This window comes from Xyrauchen texanus, chromosome 8, assembly GCF_025860055.1.
Source record: "Xyrauchen texanus isolate HMW12.3.18 chromosome 8, RBS_HiC_50CHRs, whole genome shotgun sequence".
In the NCBI taxonomy this organism is placed as follows: Eukaryota; Metazoa; Chordata; class Actinopteri; order Cypriniformes; family Catostomidae; genus Xyrauchen; species Xyrauchen texanus.
In genome coordinates, this window is record NC_068283.1 from 46,079,990 (window position 1) to 46,100,637 (window position 20,648).

Here is a 20,648-nt window from a genome sequence, read left to right on the forward strand (position 1 = left end):
TAACGTACTCGAAAACTCTGGAAACTTTGCACACGGGTCAGAACCCGCGGCCATTAGGGACGGGCTGAAGCTAGTACCGGGGCGTGGCAGGGGGGCTTGACGGCGCCCCCTGGAACGGGGTCCAAAAACTTGGTCCATAAATCAAACACGCTTGCATGTAATAATATGAAACTCGGTACACACATAGATCTCATCATTTCATATATCCTTCATACTTTTACTTTTTACCCCAGCCCAACAGGAAATCGTCTATTTAGAGTTGTTTGGAAAACGCATGCAATGGAATTTGAAATACTCCTCCTAGAGAATTCCACCAATCGCCACTAAACTCGGTCAGCATGAAGTCAAGACATTGAGGATGAAAAATTGCCGGCGGATTTTTGATATCTCAAACGGTTTGGCCGTGGCGAGGAAACGAAATGATGGCGCGAAAAGAGAAACAGGAAGTGTGTTATAACTTCTGCATACATTAATTGATCTCGATGAAACTTCAGCAGTGTGTTCGCTATAACAGGCCGATCGCATGGATGTGACTATTGTGAGTCAAAGTTATAGCGCCACCAACTGGCAGAAGGAAGTGTGTCACTTTCAAAATGCTTTGAAATCACCCTCTTATTTTTACCCGATTTACTTAAAACTTTTGGTGTGTAATGTAAATACACGGCAGATGTAGACATGTGAAAGGATTATTGATATCTTGGATACTGTTGCCGCGGCAATGCTTCAAACTCGAATATTCTTTTTTGATGCTTTTGAGACTCTTAGCATTCTTGAAATTGCATGAAACTCGACAGACACATAACATTTATTAGCCAGTAGACATGTGCAAAGTTTCAGAAACGGGCGTGGTGCAGGGGCTCAGTAGCGCCACCTTTTGACAAAAGTGAGGGGGTTGGTTTTATACTTTGACCCACAGTCACAAATCTCAGTAATTATATTGTTCTCATCGAGCCGGACAACTTTCTAATTTACAGTCATTAGCTCAGACCAACAGAAAGTCAGATATTTTGGTTTGAATGTGGATTTTTTGGAGAATTTTCTCTGCCTCTCCCACTGACCCTACGTCTCTCTGTGTCTGGGGGGAGGGGGCTGATTTTGCTGAAGAGTGAAAATGCCTTTATTTTTGTTTTTCAAGGTTTTGGGGCCCTTAACGTGCTCAAACTCTTGAAACTTTGCACACAGGTCAGAACCCGCGGCCATCAGGGCCGGGCTGAAGATGGTACCCGGGCGTGGCAGGGGGGCTCGACAGCGCCCCCTGGAATGGGATTCGAACACTTGTCCATATATCAAACATGCTTGCATGTAATAATATGAAACTCCGTACACTTGTAGATCTCATCGGGCCGAACAACTTTCGTGCTCTAAGTTTTACGCCAGCCCAACAGGAAGTCTGCTATTATGGGTTGTTTGGAAACACATGCTCTGGAATTATATATATTCCTCCTAGAGAATGAATCCAATCGCCACCAAACTCGGTCGGCATGAAGTCAAGACATTGAGGATGCTACATTCCGGACGGATTTTTGATATCTCGAACGGTTTGGCCGTGGCGAGGAAATTGATTTAGGACTAAAAATGGACACATAAAGTGTGTTATAACTTAGTTAGTTCTATCTACAGTTACAAAACTCGGCGTGTATATTGTTCTCGTCGAGCCGAACAACTTTCTAATTTACAGTCATTAGCTCCGAAAAACAGAAAGTCAGATATTGTGGTTTGAATGTGGATTTCTTGGAATTTTTCTCTCTCTGACAGAGTGACTCCTCCGTTCTGTGTTTTTTCTCTCTGTGTCTCCCTCTCTGACAGACAGAATGGGCCTGCCATTTTTTTTGTGTGTGGGGAGGGGAGGGGGAGGGAATTTCTCTGTTGGAACTTTGAAGCTCCAAAAATCACATAAATGCAACATAACAGTAGCCCATAACACTCCAGTGGTTTAATCCATACTTTCAGAAGGGATATTATAGGTGTGGGTGTGAAAAAGATAAATAGTATATATTGTATGTAGTATATATAGTATTTTTATATTTTTTACTATAAATTGTCCACCCTGCTCAGGAGGGGTGATATGCTTAAGTAAATCACCAAAAAAAAAATAAAACAACTGAAAAAGAACTCTTAAGAGAGAAGAGCACTTGTGAAAGTGAAAGTAGAGATTTATAGTAAAAAATGACTTAATTATTGATCTGTTTCTCACCACTTCTCATTTACTTACATTGAAAGGACCAACATAGCTGAGATATTTGTAACCCAGATGATCCAGGCTACCAGTAGAAGAGTTGAGAGATGTGTAAAAAGATGGGAAAATTAAGAAAAAGCTGAATAAGAGAGAACAACGAGTGCTTTAGAAGAGAAAGTGTTTCATCCAATTATGGATCGTGCTGCATTGACTGACACTCCAAGGAGCCAATGGTAGCAGCACACTGAGACTGCGCGGGCCACACTGCTGCTGTCAAAAAAACATTGGGAGAGAGCGAGCGAGTCAGACGAAGCAGATGCACCCTGAGTGATCTTCAGATACTCCTCATTAAAAAGTAGATATTGAGGAAAAGAAACTTGAATGCAATCAAAAGATTACATTTGAGTGAAAGTGATAACTTTGAAGAGCTGACGCCGAAGTCGAGAATAAAAACCGATGTAGATACACGGAGCGCCAAAAAGCACCGCAAATTATCTTCTTGCAAAATAAGATGTGAAATTCTTGCCTTGGTGAGTTGTTTTTTTTGTTTATTGACTTGACATTTTACAAGAAACTGTTGCAGAAGCAGCGGCAAATCAGTAGTGTGACATTAGAGTTCATATAGGCCGCTTGTGCATAGTGTGTGAGCTAGTGTTAATTTGCACGTTGGGCTAAAGCTAATCACATGTGAAGATGCAAACGAGTCATGAAAAGTGACAATGTTGTGTGTAAGTGTCAAGATTTTGAGTTAATACGTTGTTTGAAGTGTATGCATGATATTTGTTGATGAAAGTGTTTGAATGGAAGATTAATTATTGTTCTGCCTTTTGTTTTTGCAAGGCTGTTTTTTTTTTGTTGTATGTGTGTTTCTTCCGAGAAATTGTGATCAACATCCTGGATACGTGCAACGCATATGAGCGTATGTAAAAGGCGAGCCACCCACGGAGACCATTTGATTGAACTTTGATCTTGAACTCATCGAAACTGGTATGAGAAACCTTTTCGTTTTCGGACAAATTGGACCGAGACTTTGTTTTTGCATATTTTTCCTCGAGCTTTGAACGGAGAGACATCGATTCTGAACTGAACGATTCTAAAGAGTCAAAAACTCTTTTGATCCGAGTCGTTTGATTTTGAACATTTGATTCATTTGGCTGAAAAGACTGTTACATTTTAAATTGAAAGAGTGATTTGAGTTATTAAGTTACAATATGTTGTTTTGAGAACATTGTTTATTGTTTCTAAAAATGTTATTGGGTCATAACCAAACTGAGTCTGAGTTTTCCAAGTTTCATTTTATTATTTCATTTTCATACAAAGTACATGACAACTGTTGTCAATTGAGTTGATTTGTTTGAGTTGATGAGTCCAACTTCCTGGAATTTCAAAAAAGAGATTTGATTGTAAGCATTATCATACATTGTATGTTGTCAAATTACAGTATTGAGATTTACAGTATTGGGGCTCTTAACATGCTCAAAAACTCTTGAAACTTTGCACACGGGTCAGAACCTGCGGTCATTAGGGCCGGGCTGAAGCTGGTACCCGGCGTGGCAGGGGGCTCGACAGCTCCCCTGGAACAGGGTCCGAAAACTTGGTCTATAACTCAAACAGGCTTGCATGTAATAATATGAAACTCGGTACACATATAGATCTCATCGTTTCATATATCCTTCATACTTTTACTTTTTACCCCAGACCAACAGGAAACCGCTCTATTTAGGGTTGTTTGAAAACGCACGCAATGGAATGTGGAATACTCCTCCCAGAGAATTCCACCAATCGCCACCAAACTCGGTCAGCATGATGTCAAGACATTGAGCATGAAAATTTGCCGGCAGATTTTTGATATCTCTAACGGTTTGGCCGTGGCGAGAAACGAAATGATGGCGAGAAACGAGAAACAGTCAGAGTGTTATAACTTCTGCATACATTAATTGATCTCGATGAAACTTCAGCGGTGTGTTCGCTGTAAGAGGCCGATCGCATGGATGTGACTATTGTGAGTCAAAGTTATAGCGCCACCAACTGGCAGAAGGAAGTGTGTCACTTTCAAAATGCTTTAAAATCACCCACTTATTGTTACACGATTTACTTCAAACTTTATGTGTATAATGTAAACACACGGCAGATGTAGACGTGTGAAAGGATTATTGATATCTTACATACTGTGGCCGTGGCAGCTCTTCAAACTTGAATTTCCTTTTTTGATGCCTGGTGCAGGGGCTCAGTAGCGCCACCTTCAGACAAAAGTGGGGTATTGGTTTCATACTTTGACCTAGAGTCACAAAACTCAGGAATTATATTGTTCTCATCGAGCCAAACAACTTTCTAATTTACAGTCATTAGCTCCGACCAACAGGAAGTCAGATATTTTGGTTTGAATGTGGAACACATTGCACAAGAACTTTGAAGCTCAAAAAAGCACATAGATGCAGCTTAAACAGCAAGGAAGTGTGTTATAACTTCTACATACATTAATTGATCTCGATGAAACTTCAGCGGTGTGTTCGCTGTAAGAGGCCGATCGCATGGATGTGACTATTGTGAGTCAAAGTTATAGCGCCACCAACTGGCAGAAGGAAGTGTGTCACTTTCAAAATGCTTTGAAATCACCCCCTTATGTCTGAATTGAACAAACAGTTGATAAAGAAATCGGTATCAATATATTGAATTATGAATTATTGCAGTGATCAACTGTGATGTCCGGTTAAGATGAAAATAAACTATTACTCTGTCTAAGCGATTATCTTTCTGAAACACGTCACAAAAACTTACAGAAACGGATAACACAAACATGATGTTGGAAATATACACTTATCAGAATAGTTATATTAAACTTGTCTATTTCAGTTAAAGCCATTTCAGTTATAAAGCTGTCTCATATGTAATTTCTCCTTTAATTCTATAATATAACCACTAGGTGGAGGTCTAAGCTTATTTTCTGTATTCTCGTTGTTTTAACGTATGAAGAAGACTTAACATGTTGAGAACGCAGTGATAAAACATCGATGCTTGTGTTTTAAATTTTTAAGAAAACAACAAATATGGCAGCATACAGCCGCTTTTATAATTATTGTTTTGCGATCTTTGCGATTGTTTTTCTTTCTGTTTAATTTTCTGATAAATCTACCATTTGTTGTTGAAATGACGTTGTTCCAACGGGAGCGCGAAGTGGAGGGCGGGTCCACCTTCTTCACTCTCGATTTACTCTTATCTGATTGGTTTAAAAACACGCCAGTCACCAGAACACATCTTTAACATAATTTGGCTCAGACCCGTTCTCGTTGCATGCATGTTAAATAATAAATAAATTAAAGAACAAAAGAATGAATAAATAAACCATGATTACTTAAGGTTACAAATACACACACACACACTCCATCATTGCAATCTTGACATCGCAGCCTGTTCATTATAGCCGCAGTAAAATTTAATAATAAAATAGTAAACCTAACATATAAAAATTACTCTGTTTAAATTAGGGCTGGGCGATAAAACGATCTCGATATGGCATCGCGATAATATTTATTTAGACTACGATGATAAACTTTTGGCACGTTCACTCGATATGGATAGACCTAACAGCCTATTACAAATAGGCGGTGGGCCGAGTCCGTCTATCTCGTTTAGTTTTTGATTTGATAGTTACCCAGCAGCTGTGTGGCTCATTTTTTTTATTTGTCTGTATGAATAATTCACAAAAAGATTACCGATTGTTTCCAACGCCAATTGTTGCACATTTAAGTATAAAAATAGATTTCATTTCGCTAGCTGATCACAAACGTTGGCCGGAGTGAGATCCAATCAACGCTTGTGTTGTTACCTTGTTGAATTGATTTGGCCAATCACGTTATTCGTTGAACCGGCGTCACGTGACTCACGTCAGTCTGAAGCCAAATGAGTGAACAAACCCAACCTGGAGAGAGAGAGACCGGTGTGTCTCGGCAAGACTACGTCAAGGTAAGATTTGTTTTACAATGATTATACACCCCTATATCTTAATGCTTTTCATATAAGTTGTATTTAAGACTGCAAGCTATACTTCGTCGTGAATATATGCGTTGTCGTTGATGAGAACAGTAGCCACGAAAGAATGTTGGTAGTGGAGCAGTAAAGCTAGGTCTAACGGTATGGTGCTTAGGCTAATCCAAATCATTCGGTACATACACAATGAACTAAGCAAAGAGTATTCAAATACGGGATACTTACGGGTAAATATTTAAACGGGAAGACAGTAGGAAATAATTTGACAGGTATGTCCAGGTTGGATTGGTTTATAGCAAGCTACCTAGGCTACAAGTAAGCTAGGCTAATTATCAGCTAAAAAGAGTGCAAAGCAAAACAAAGAAATTATTTCAAATCAACTTTATAGTGGTAGTCATGGAGTTATATAAGCCATTTATGGTTGATTGTCACAGTTTATACAATGAGGCAGTGGTTCAGCTACATCTGTCAGTGGTTGGGCTTCACCTACATAACAGAACAGGTATAAGATGGAATATGGTGGAAAAATATTTTATTTAAAGATGGCTGTTTTTGAGCTATTTAACAAAATTATTTGTGGTCAGAACTGCAGTAGTCTTGTCAAGCTTGTTTAAGATGGTTAGCATCTTAATACAAATGTCAAGATGAAACGTGATTTAAAATTATCTAGTAATGTGTGCTTTCTGTGTTTATTTATCTGAATATAATTCAGTTGTTTATCTAACACACAGACACGGACAGGACAACATCATATCTCTCCACACCCAAATGACTACAGAGGTGATCGTTGACAATCATCACATCAACAGCACCATGAATGGAGCAGGTCAAGATCACGGAGTTGCTTAGTATCCACATCACAGATGACCCATCTTGATCTATCGACACCACCAACAGAACCTGGCCAAGAAAGTCCAAAAACCTCTGCACTTCCTCCCACAGTTGAGGAATGCTTATCTCCAACAAATCCATCCTCTTAACTTTCTATAGGGGAATCATAGAGAGCCTCTTCCTTCCACCCCCACCCTCCAATAACCTAAGGGCAGCTGATTGACTCTTGCACAAATACACTGGTAGTTTACACTATGATGCTGCTACATTGGTTTATTTTTTTTATTTTTTTATTTGCTATGAACATTTGACCCACTTACACACATATTGCACTGCCTTTTGCTACTTGTCATGTCATCCACTTGCACTGAAATACTATATTAATTAGGGATGAGTCACGATTTTCGAATATTCGATTAGTTGATTTTATTATAGAATATTGAATAGGATGTGTGGGATGATTGTCTTTAAAAAATCCCCATGTTTTAGTTGTGGTTATAAGTTGCAATCCTAAATTCACATAATATTTTTATACATTTTATAAATATATTCTTAATATTTGTTGTTTTTGTTTCTATGTTTGAGCTTATATATCTCAATATTAATAACAGTCTGGTTAATTTTGAGTCTTGAAATGTAAACTCTCAAGGGTTGGCTTTCTAAATATATGTTGGTTATGTGTAGAATGACTTCTGAGCAGCAACCTTTTTATTTTGGGGATGTCATGAATGCATCACTTGCCAAAGGGGCTGACTAGTAAGGGGTTAAACGTATATAAATGAAACGTTTTATATAAAAATTATACATTTGATACAAACCTTCACTGTTGTTAGCTGCATTTTCTATCTTCTTACGTGCTCTTCTTATGTGTTCTTTATTGGTGAAGAGCATGTAGCATTCTCTGTGAAATCCAACATTAGCCGGCACATCTTGGACGTCTTCGGAATTTAAGTTAAATGCCAATACGGCTTTTTCAGCTACTGTACTCTCTGTGGTTTGCAGGTTCACCCATAAATTTGTACATTGAACAATCTTTAATTTGTACATTGAACAATCTTTGCCCAACTTGTCTGGGAAAGGGGGGTTACAGGGCTTTTTACATTTGAGGCTAAATGGATAAAACACCTCATTTTTACCTCAGTATTACTGAACTACAGAACTAAATTTACATTTTTAATGATTTACAGCAAAATTGTAATTTCAAGAACGCAGCTTCCTGGTTATGTGTTCATTACCGATTTCCTTACGAAACAGCAAAATCTTTACATTATTCCAAACTTTTGGCCGCCAGTGCATATATATATATATATGCAATATCACACAAGCAAGAGTGCGACATGTCCCTACATCAGCACTGCTTTGATTCGGCTGCAGGCCCCATTGGTTGTCAAGGAAACGGGAGGTTTTCTAACGTTATGATTAGTAGTCCTGCTTATTTGCCGGTTTAAAAAAGTAAGAGTTTGTAAGGCTATTTTGCGTCAAATGTGCAAACAACAAAGTTGGAAACAATGTCTGTAGTACTTATACGATTTTATTACATGACCTCAGCAAAAAAAGACTTACACAGCTGTGAGGTAAGTATTAAATTCATAATTTCGAGGTCCGGCCCACCGCCTAAAAGCAGAAATAAACGGACAACAGCCAGTCACCCCGGATTTCCACCGGCTGCGGATCGGCTCCGCTGCGTGTCGGATCCGTGCTCTGCCGTCCGTCAATACCTACCAGATACGGATTTGTTGCGGAACGGCTGCGGCCATGACTGACAGCTGAAGTCACGAGGACACACGATATCTCGCGAATTTACGTATGATCGCGCGATATAACAGGATGTAGTTTCTATAAACAGAACTACAAAACCAGCAACAGTTTGTTTCCATCCAGAGGAGTACAGGGGAAACATCTATTTGCTGATCTCCCTTTTTTGTGGAGATTATTGTGATTCTACCATGGGTAAGTACAATATTTATAATTGATCAACTTATAAAATGCTAAATGTTTATTTTGGGTTCCTTTTTGAATGTATTGGGAAAGTAGGTTGTGTAAAAAGTTAACTATTGTTCTTGTTGGAAAAGGAAAAAGTATATAAAACAAAATTTGACGTTTGCCCATTATGAAGTTTTCAAGGTGTAGTGCAGGGAAATGCGATCCGCCGTGAGCACGGGGTATTTTATTTTGAAAATTACCGGATGTTTTATTTTGTTTCTATGCTCGACTTCCTGCGGCGCTCTCCGGCATCCGGCAAAAATAGAAACTCTGCGTATCTTCTCCGGAGGGCTGCGGTCGCCGGAGCTGGGACGGAGTCGGAACGCAGCCGTTCCGCAGTCAGTGAAAATGCACACATTGACTTTAATGGAAACCTATTGACTCCGCCGCCGTTCCGCAGTTGGTGGAAATCCGGGGTCAGAATGCAGATTTTGGCTTGTGCGTCTAAGTACACGCCCATTTGCTAGCAGAGCACTGTTTGAGCTACCGGCAGTGAAGAAAGTGAATGTAAAGAAAAAATGTGTGGAAACGACGAACTCGAACTATCTTCCAAAGCTGAGGAAATTGTTGACAAAAAAGGTAACAAGACGTCAATTATATGGAAGTGGTTTGGATATCTGAAAAGCGACGACGCGCAAATAAAGACGGTCTGCGAAATATGCCGTCGGTCGGTGATAACCAAGATGGGAAACACAACAAATAAAACCTTTTCGGTCACCTGAAAATGTACCATCCCAGCGACCACGCCGAGAGTATGAAAATGCGGGCCCATGTTAATGTTACTCCGTCCAAAAGTTTTGCAGACTAGTCTTTCTGGCAAAAAACCTATAGTAGGGTAATTAGGGTTACATGAGCACTACCTAAAAGGTGTAGCATAGTGACTGGTTTACATTTTGCACTTTTTACTCCGATTTCTACCTCTAAAACATTTGAGATATTTAAAACAGTACACAATTAATATTTTATTTATCTGACAGTTAAGTACTTAAATCTGCCAGGGACTTTGTGGTTCACTTGTTTACATTTGTTGTCTTGGTTGTACCTCTGCAAACATTTTGAAATGTATCATGCGATAAAAGCCTCTTAAAGAGACAGTAACAATTTAGCCTTCGCCCTGAACATAGACATACCAAGTCATTGAAAAGTACAAATTGTATTATTTTAAGTTTTTTTTTATTTCTCTCTTACGTTGTAAAATGCCACGTTTTTGAATGGCATGTAAAATGTAAAGATAATCACTCAATCTCCATTTTTTCTCTGTTCTGTTGCTATTTTTATGATTTAAAAATCAAATCACTGACCATTTAAAGTGTGAGCTTGTACATTTTGAAATAGTTATAAACAGTCACAGCAATGCAGTGTTATTATGTGCCTAGATAGTCTTTCAAATAAAACGAGTTTACCCCAAAAATATATTTCTCCCATCATTTACTCACCCTCAGGCACGTGCACACATAGACATCAAAGGGGGCTTGAGCACCTGCCATTTTTCTTCCTTGAGAGAAAGTGCCCTTTTTTCTGGGTTGTTTTCTTAATTTTTTTTATAAATAAATTAATATATATATTCCTGTTTGCGTACAGCTTCCCTGTCAAACAATTTATTAAATAAAAAATCAAAACATCAGGTCGGTAGATGAGATTTTGTCGATGCCCGCCCTCCCTCCCTCCCTCCGCGTCGTGTACAGTGCATCGACTATACAGCTAATTAGCCAAAAGCAAATATAGTTAACTTGTGTCTTGCTAACATTCATGACTCATGAGCGACTAGCTAATGTAATAGGTTAGCTAAAGTCTAGCTAAGGCAATATATCATGGCCATACAGGCCAATATACTGTACTTATTGGAGACATTACAGGTGAATAGTCACATTTGTGTGATGTACTTAACATAATGATAAATAATCTTAAAATATTATATCGTATGCTATGTATTTTGAATACACCCATGTTAAACATGAAAATTTACTTCCATTGCATATCATAGGAACACATAAGCGTAAATTATTAAAAGACCTCCAGATAAATACTGGCCTTCTGGATTAACACATTTAAGTGCTGCAAAAGATATTGACCTATGACATCCTATGACATTAAAAATTATTCTACATTTGAATTACCTCATAGATGTGACTATTGTGCTTCACGGTCATAGACCCTGTCCCAAATGGCACACTTCATATGAATTTTAAGTCTTGTGTACTTATTTCGTGTGTCCATTAACTCCATGAGACCGTAGGGTGTCTCATTTTTCATTTTAGGTATCGGAAGGGTGCTCACGCATACTTTGTGGTTGATATGTGCCCTCGATGCGCACTTTTGCAGAGCCCACACTGATGCAAGCTCTACAGCACACACCTTCTCGACAGTCAAAGCGAGGTTACGTTATTGCCCATCGTGCACAGCGACCCTAAAGGCACGGGGGTGGCGGTGCCACCGGCTTGGGCCCGTCATCGCTGCTCGCAGCTTTAATATTTTAATTATTATTGTTTTGTCTATTAAATAGGGAGTAAACATGAACTTTGGGACAACAGGAATCAGTCCAGGTCAAGAATTACAACAGGAAAAGACTAGAAGAGAAAAAAGAGAGCATCTGTTTCAGAGACTTCATCTTGAGGGCAAACTGCAAAACAAACTGGAAAGAGAAGATGTTCTTCAGATAACTGCAGATTCATTACAGTCTCATGAGTCTTGTGCTGAAGAGGAACTGTTTCAGACATTCCTACAAAAACTACTGTTGATGAACTACAGAGCAAGATACATCAAAACTAAAGAGACCAAAAAACAAGAACACACACAACACAAAGACAATGACTCGTCTGATGATGAAGGTGATTTTTTCAATACGTCTTTGTCTAATGAAGAAACAAGCAGATCAGACCCTGTTCACCCGATGGATGTTCAGATGGCCGTGTTTCATTGTGCTGATAGTTTCCTGAAGCAGCTGATGGTGACTAAACTGTCACAGTGTCAGTATGCTCTGCCTCTGCTTGTACCTGATCCATTCACACAACACATTGAGTTTCCTCTCTGGACATTCAGACAAATCAACAAGAGCTGGAAGACATTTGATGATGCAGGTAAAATCATCAGTAAAGTCCAGTCAGTCTGTATGGCAGAAACTCCAATGGTGTGTTTCTTCAGGATTGACTCAGTGTCCTCATCCAAGTCTCATCTGATGAACAGTCTGATCAATGAGAAACACAACACGTTCTTCCACAGGAACTGCCGAGGAAGCAGCAGAACCAGAGTACTGATGGATGGAGTGGTGGAGATCGCCTGGTACTGCCCGTCTGGAAAAAACACGGATACATTTACTGACTGTGTTGCGTTCTGTAATCTACATGGAAATGCAGGAGACCATGAGAAACAGCTGCAGATCCTCACTGAAATGTCCTCAGTCAATGTTGTTATTCTACCACAACTAAACAAGAATGACAAAAATATGACTAAAGTTGAAAAACTCTTCAAGCACTCAAAGCCGCTCATTTGCCTTTTTACTGAGGATAAATTTGCTGTAAATAAGAAAAATAAAACAAAAAATACAAAATTGGTTTGAAAGACAGAAATCAGTCAGATGTGTCTGAAGAACTCAGAAGAGCTATAAATGATTGTCTCTCAATCTCATCTTCAGAATCATCTTCCATTTTCAGACTTGAAGATGTGTCCAAACACTCAGATATCAGAGTAGATGAAGATGATGATGAAGACTGCAGGAGAGGAAAAGAAGCAGCACAGCAGATGATGAGATTACTGGAGAATAAAGATCTGACAGAAAATAAAGAATCATTTCTGCCCCGTCCAACCTTTGGTGTGGAGCACATCCTGAGAGAGATCGGTCAGATCTATGAATCATGTTCATCAGTGAAGAAGAACAAGGAAGGTCTGCAGTTTCTCTTCTCTTCTCTCCCGAGTCTTGCAGCAGAGATGATGATCTCTGGATTTCCTCTGGAGCTGATGGATGGAGATGCTGCTCATGTTCCTCTGATCTGGATCTCTGCTGTTCTAGATGAACTCATCAGGAAACTGGGAGATCAGAGAGTGTTTGTGCTGTCAGTTTTAGGGGTTCAGAGCTCTGGAAAATCCACCATGCTGAATGCCATGTTTGGACTGCAGTTTGCCGTCAGTGCTGGCAGGTGCACCAGAGGAGCTTTCATGCAGCTGGTCAGAGTGTCAGAGGAGATGAAAGCACAGCTGAAGTTTGACTATATTCTGGTGGTTGATACTGAGGGACTTCGTGCTCTAGAACTGGCTGGAAGATCAACGAGACATCATGACAATGAACTGGCCACATTTGTTGTGGGTCTTGGGCATCTGACATTGATCAACATCTTTGGAGAAAACCCATCTGAGATGCAGGACACTGTTCAGATTGTTGCTCAGGCCTTTCTGAGGATGAAGAAGGTCAAACTGAATCCCAGCTGCATGTTTGTGCATCAGAATGTTTCAGATGTCACAGCTGGAGAGAAAAACATGGAGGGAAGGAGACGACTGCTGGAGAAACCGGATGAAATGACAAAACTTGCTGCTAAAGATGAAGTCTGTAATGAAGAACGTTTCAGTGATGTCATTGCATTTGATGTTCAGAAGGATGTGAAGTATTTTGCACAACTCTGGGAGGGCAGCCCACCCATGGCACCACCAAACCCAAACTACTGTGAAAATGTTCAAGAATTAAAGAAAACAATTCTTAAACAGTCCTCAAAATCAGATGGCTTGATGCTGAAAGACCTGAAAGGTCGGATTAAAGATCTCTGGGAGGCTTTACTGAATGAACATTTTGTGTTTAGATTCAGAAATTCTCTGGAGATTTCAACATACAGGAAACTGGAGACCGAATACAGCAAGTGGACCTGGAGTCTCCACAGTGCCATGCTGGAAATTGAGAACAAACTACAAAACAAAATAGAAAATGAAACAATTCATGAGGTTGATGAATCACATCTTCAAAGAGAACTGAAAGAGAAAAGTGAAGAAGTGAAAAAATCAATGTCAGATTTCTTTAATGAAGACAAAGATAAAGAAATACTGATTCAGTGGAAAACTTCATTTGAGATAAAAATCAAAGATCTTCAAGAAAACATTGTGAGAGAAACAAAAAGAAAATTAAATGAGATTCTTCAACAGCGAGATCTGAAGAAAGAGATTGATGCTCAGAAGACACATCATGAAAACACTCTCTTTGAAAAGAGCAAAACACTCGCCTTAACACACAAAGATAAAGCAAATGATGAAGAAACACTGAAGAAAGAGTTTGATTCATTTGGGAAGAGCATGTGAAGAAGATCATCAGAGACACTGATCCTATCAAAGACATTGACATATTAAGAGATGTGAAACAACTCCTGAGTGAAATCTATGACAGTTCTCCTGTAGATCACTGGATGGAGAACATGGATATTTTCTCTGTGCCGAGTTATTCAGATTATGTGCAGTTAAAGATATCCAGTGGATTTACAGGACCTGTTAAATTTGTACAGAAATTAGTCAGTGAAATTGCTCATGAGACAGACAAAATGATCATGACATATAACATTTCAAAGATGGGCTACAACAAAAGCTACATTCAAGAACTCAGACTATATAAAGTCAAGACTCATTGATCATCAGGAAGGACCAGTGAAATATCTGTTCAAGAATGAATTCTTCATGGATTTGGTGCTTTCTGTCTGTAAGAGATCAAACAAGACTTTCACTGACCAACACAAACTGTTCAGATACGCCAATGATCCTGTTCTCTACATGGAGAAGAAGAGAGGAGAGTACTTCAGTGTTTTCCAGAAATATTGTAAAGGTGCAACATCAGCTGCTGTTTTTGGTGAGATCATCTGTCAGAAACTGAAAGATCCCATTGAACAGAGTGTCTACAAAAACACTGCCAGAGATTTAGCAGATGAAATGAGAACAAACTGTGAATCACTGAATGGAAACAGATCAAAACTGGAGAAACACATCCTGAAGACACTGGCAGAAGAGGAGAACTTTGAAAAATACATGAACTACATTAAAAATCCCAGAGATCACTTCAAGAGTTTCATCAGAGCTGAAGTCAGTCAGTACATCACTGGTAAGTTCAGTGTCAGTGTTTGGCCCAAGATGATGAAGAACATCAAACTCCTGCAGCTGAAGATCATGAAAGCAGCTCATGAATCTACTGAACATGTTCAAGTGAACAGTGGAGATGATGAAGCGGCTCATGAATCTACTGAACATGTTCAAGTGAACAGTGGAGATGATGAAGCGGCTCATGAATCTACTGAACATGTTGAAGTGAACAGTGGAGATGTTGAAGCAGCTCATGAATCTACTGAACATGTTCAAGTGAACAGTGGAAATGTTGAATCAGCTCATGAATCTACTGAACATGTTCAAGTGAACAGTGGAAATGTTGAATCAGCTCATGAATCTACTGAACATGTTCAAGTGAACAGTGGAAATGTTGAATCAGCTCATGAATCTACTGAACATGTTCAAGTGAACAGTGGAGATGTTGAAGCGGCTCATGAATCTACTGAACATGTTCAAGTGAACAGTGGAGATGTTGAAGCGGCTCATGAATCTACTGAACATGTTCAAGTGAACAGTGGAGATGTTGAAGCGGCTCATGAATCTACTGAACATGTTCAAGTGAACAGTGGAGATGTTGAAGCGGCTCATGAATCTACTGAACATGTTCAAGTGAACAGTGGAGATGTTGAAGCGGCTCATGAATCTACTGAACATGTTCCAGTGAACAGTGGAGATGTTGATTTGTGGTTGAAGTGTTTCACACAGAAGCTCTCAGATGTGCTGATATTCTCTGTTAAAGACTTCAGTGGAGTGAGTCGTGATGATGTTGATGATTTCAAACTCTTAGAAGATGTGATGAGGGAAACAATCCCTCCAGTAATATCTGACATAAGCAGTAAATTCAGTACAGAGACTTTTCCAGTAATTCTGGACTGTAAATACAGACCACATGAGATTCTGATTTGTCACTTCTGTCAGTGCTGTTGGGTTCAGTGTCCTTTCTGTAATGCTGTCTGCACCAACACAATACCAGACCATACTGGAGATCACAGTGTTCCTTTCCATCGAGTGAATGGACTGAAAGGATGGCATTATGAAGGAACACGGGATCTCTGCACTGATTTTTGTACAACTTTAGTGACAAGTGATGAATCATTTAAATCATCAGATCAGGTGTTTCCATGCAAAGAATACAGAACAGCAGGAGGTGTTTATGCTAACTGGAGCATCACTCCTGACGTCTCTGAGCTGCCGTACTGGAAGTGGTTTGTGTGCAGATTCCAGAAAGATCTGGAAAATTATTATGATAAAAAGTTCCAGGGCTGGGGTCAGATTCCAGATGAGTGGAAGAAGCACTCAAAGCAAGATGCTACTGAGAGTCTGAATAAATACTTTTAATAAATATAAACTAATAGAGCAGTTTAAGAAGCTCTTTAATTACAGAATACAATATCAAATATAAATGTTCCGGTATGGAACCGGCCGCTGGAAGGTGCTGAATATGAACAAAAAAAAAATGACATATGTAAAGAATAATTGACTCTGGCCCGTTGAATTGTTTAAAAATAATGCGAACACGAGGTGTTTATGTTGTTACGACAGAGTATGTGTGTGTGTGTGTGGGTGGGTTTTCTATTTTCGTGGTGGCTGACGTAAGATCACACGACCAGCCGAGTACTACTCACCTTAATATCATTTATTATATAAATAATCATTTGTAACGTTTCTGACTGTGATAAATTTTCTCTTCAATGGCACCAGTAACCAAAAAAGAATGCTTTAACATGATGCTGCATTATGCTAATACTCAAATCAAATCAAATCAAATCACTTTATTGTCACACATGTACACAAGTGCAACAATGTGTGAAAGTCTTGTGTGCAGTTCCGAGCAACATAGCAGTCATGACAGTGACGAGACATATACCAATTACAGTAAACAACATACTTACACAACACAATTTACATATCAAATGTACACATACTTACACAACACAATTTACGTATCTAATGTACACATACTTACACAACACGATAATTATATACAATAAACACAATATGGAATACACAATATACAATAGAATAAGTAAGGAGTATATGAAATATATATATATATATATATATATATATGTATATGAAGTAGTATATTGAGGAGAATATGTTGACAGTCCAGTGTGAGATTATAGATTAATAAAGTGCAGTGCTAATTATTGATCCTGATAGATCAAGTGTTCAACAGTCTGATTGCTTGGGGGAAAAAATACTGTATTAAGTCAAAGACCACTGTTGTATCACCCAGGACAAAATACAAATAAAGCCATGCACACCTCTGCAGATCATACATGTTTTACATGATGCAGAAGATAAAGTTTCTTAAAGTGTGTGGTCAATGAAATATAGAATAGAAGCCTTTAGTTTGAGCAGATTAAACTTTTAAATAAACAATATTTTTAAGATTTCAATGTGAATCTGGCAATATCTCATGCAATAATACATTTGCATAATAACAAGGAAAGTTGACAATCTGGCCATCAGCAATTATGTCGGTAAACAGTTAATAAATAGGCCTATTTCTGTAATATTAGTAACACACACACACACACACACATGCTGCAGTAAGTGAATACCAATTTGTGAATTAAAATGTGTAAATTGGGTAGCTTAGTTAGAGATTCAAAGCTTACAATGACGATACAAAACACTTGAATTCTGACACTCTTGGCTTTCCATAGTGTGCGAGTACGTGTGTGTGTGTGTGTGTGTGTGCGCTTGCCTGTGCGTATGTGTGTATGGAAAGCCAAGAGGGTCAGAATTCACGTGTTTTGTATCGTCGTTTTAAGCTTTGAAACTATGTTATCGAAACGCAATGCGTGGTCACGCATTATGTAAACGCCACACGCCATCTGATGTCAACTTGGCTTCTCACGTAACTTTATTAGCGCATTAATTTGCTCATTTACATAACTCCTCCTCTATCCACCTCTACAAGCCGATGGTGACTGAGCTAGTCTCTAATACTATCAGTTTCTCTGGGATCAACTAACTGAAATACAATCTTTAGTGTTGTGCATTTTTAATCTATCTGCTTTAAATTTTCTCTCTATATTATTCTCATTTATGGTTAATCAATATTGAATGATGTTATTATCTTTATTTTAATTATGTTTCTTACCAAAAGTACCTAACCCTAACCCTAACCCATGTAAAAGAAAATTTATTTGAGGGGTGACTGGGTCTGGTCCGTGTCAGGAATGTAATAACATTGTTTATTCATTTAGACCGGCTCCCAGAGAATATGCATTTTTATTTTACTGCATTTATTCATACATGATCAATAATATTCATAGAATTAATCATCAATTAATCACTTGATTCACCATTTATTAAATCATATAGAATTGAGAGATTTATTATTAATTTTACCTCAGTTTTATTATTGTTTTCTTTCATGCTTCATTAAACCATTGATATATTTAGGGCCCAAGCACAAAGTGCGTAGGACCCTATTGTTTTCGTTAGGATTATTATTATTATTATTATTATTATTATTATTCTTACGACTATTGGGGCACTTTTGGGGCTCTTAACGTGCTCAAAAACTCTTGAATTTTTGCACACTGGTCAGAACCCGCGGCCATTAGGGCCGGGCTGAAGCTGGTACCCGGGCGTGGCAGGGGGGCTCGACAGCGCCCCCTGAAACAGGGTCCGAAAACTTGGTCCATAAATCAAACACACTTGCATGTAATAATATGAAACTTGGTACACATATAGATCTCATCGTTTCATATATCCTTCATACTTTTACTTTTTACCCCAGACCAACAGGAAACCGTCTATTTAGGGTTTTTTGGAAAACGCACGCAATGGAATGTGAAATACTCCTCCCAGAGAATTCCACCAATCGCCACCAAACTCGGTCAGCATGATGTCAAGACATTGAGCATGAAAAGTTGCCGGCAGATTTTTGCTATCTCTAACGGTTTGGCCGTGGCGAGGAAACGAAATGATGGCGAGAAACGAGAAACAGTCAGAGTGTTATAACTTCTGCATACATTAATTGATCTCGATGAAACTTCAGCGGTGTGTTCGCTGTAAGAGGCCGATCGCATGGATGTGACTATTGTGAGTCAAAGTTATAGCGCCACCAACTGGCAGAAGGAAGTGTGTCACTTTCAAAATGCTTTAAAATCACCCACTTATTGTTACACGATTTACTTCAAACTTTATGTGTATAATGTAAACACCCGGCAGATGTAGACGTGTGAAAGGATTATTGATATCTTAAATACTGTGGTCGTGGCAGCTCTTCAAACTTGAATTTTCTTTTTTGATGCCTGGTGCAGGGGCTCAGTAGCGCCACCTTCAGACAAAAGTGGGGTATTGGTTTCATACTTTGACCTAGAGTCACAAAACTCAGGAATTATATTGTTCTCATCGAGCCGAACAACTTTCTAATTTACAGTCATTAGCTCCGACCAACAGGAAGTCAGATATTTTGGTTTGAATGTGGAACACATTGCACAAGAACTTTTGAAGCTCAAAAAAGCACATAAATGCAGCTTAAACAGCAAGGAAGTGTGTTATAACTTCTGCATACATTAATTGATCTCGATGAAACTTCAGCAGTTTCTTCACTGGAAGAGGCCGGTCGCATGGATGTGACTATTGTGAGTCAAAGTTATAGCGCCACCAACTGGCAGAAGGAAGTGTGTCACTTTCAAAATGCTTTGAAATCACCCCCTTATGTCTCAATTGAACAAACAGTTGATAAAGAAATCGGTATCAATATATTGAATTATGATTTATTGCAGTGATCAACTGTGATGTCCGGTTAAGATGAAAATAAACTATTGCTCTGTCTAAGCGATTATCTTTCTGAAACACGTCACAAAAACTTACAGAAACGGATAACACAAACATGATGTTGGAAATATACACTTATCAGAATAGTTATATTAAACTTGTCTATTTCAGTTAAAGCCATTTCAGTTATAAAGCTGTCTCATATGTAATTTCTCCTTTAATTCTATAATATAACCACTAGATGGAGGTCTAAGCACATTTTCTGTATTCTCGTTGTTTTAACGTAAGAAGAAGACTTGTACGTGTTGACTGTTGAGAACGGTGTTTGGAGTTTTTAAAAGACGCGGACCAGACGGAAAAACAAGACATACTGCATCATTACGTTCAATATTTTAACGAGGGCCACTCGTACGCTGTACACGGTGTAAACATCAGCTTGAGGACTCTTAAAAATGTATATAGGTCTCAGTTCTGGATGGAGTTATTTGCAGACCTTAGAGATGCTGGATATTTCAACGGGAGTCGTGAGCGTCATTGCTTTGGTGATGTTACTCAGAAGGACTTGAATGAGTGTGTGAGCCTGTGTAGGCTCACACACGTCATAGTCGACGTCATCGATTACGTCGACTATGAAAATACGTCGACATGCATTAAATGCGTCGACGCGTCACATTCATTATTTACGTTTAAATATCGAGTAATGGCGGCTTCTGCTCCAGCTCATGGTGAAAATGACAATCTGGCTTTATCACATAAAGCCAGACCACGATCATCCAAAGTATGGGAATACTTTAAACTACAGCCGAACAGAAAGGTGCTGTATGGCAAGCCCTTTTAACATTTAAAAGCAAAGTTTGACTAT

At 38.9% G+C, this 20,648-nt stretch overlaps 2 protein-coding genes across 2 annotated transcripts in view; both read left to right on the forward strand.

Annotated features, from left to right (window-relative positions):
- LOC127648279 (fibrous sheath CABYR-binding protein-like) overlaps positions 1-20,648 on the forward strand; it is a 391,397-nt gene that overhangs the window by 43,698 nt on the left and 327,051 nt on the right. The gene's annotated exons all lie outside the window — the stretch shown is intronic.
- LOC127648195 (interferon-induced very large GTPase 1-like) lies at positions 11,490-16,391 on the forward strand. The gene is given in 5 exon segments (XM_052132778.1): positions 11,490-12,512; positions 12,515-14,234; positions 14,237-14,549; positions 14,551-15,149; positions 15,705-16,391. Coding segments are annotated over 5 exon segments (4,332 nt in total). The 3' UTR covers positions 16,382-16,391.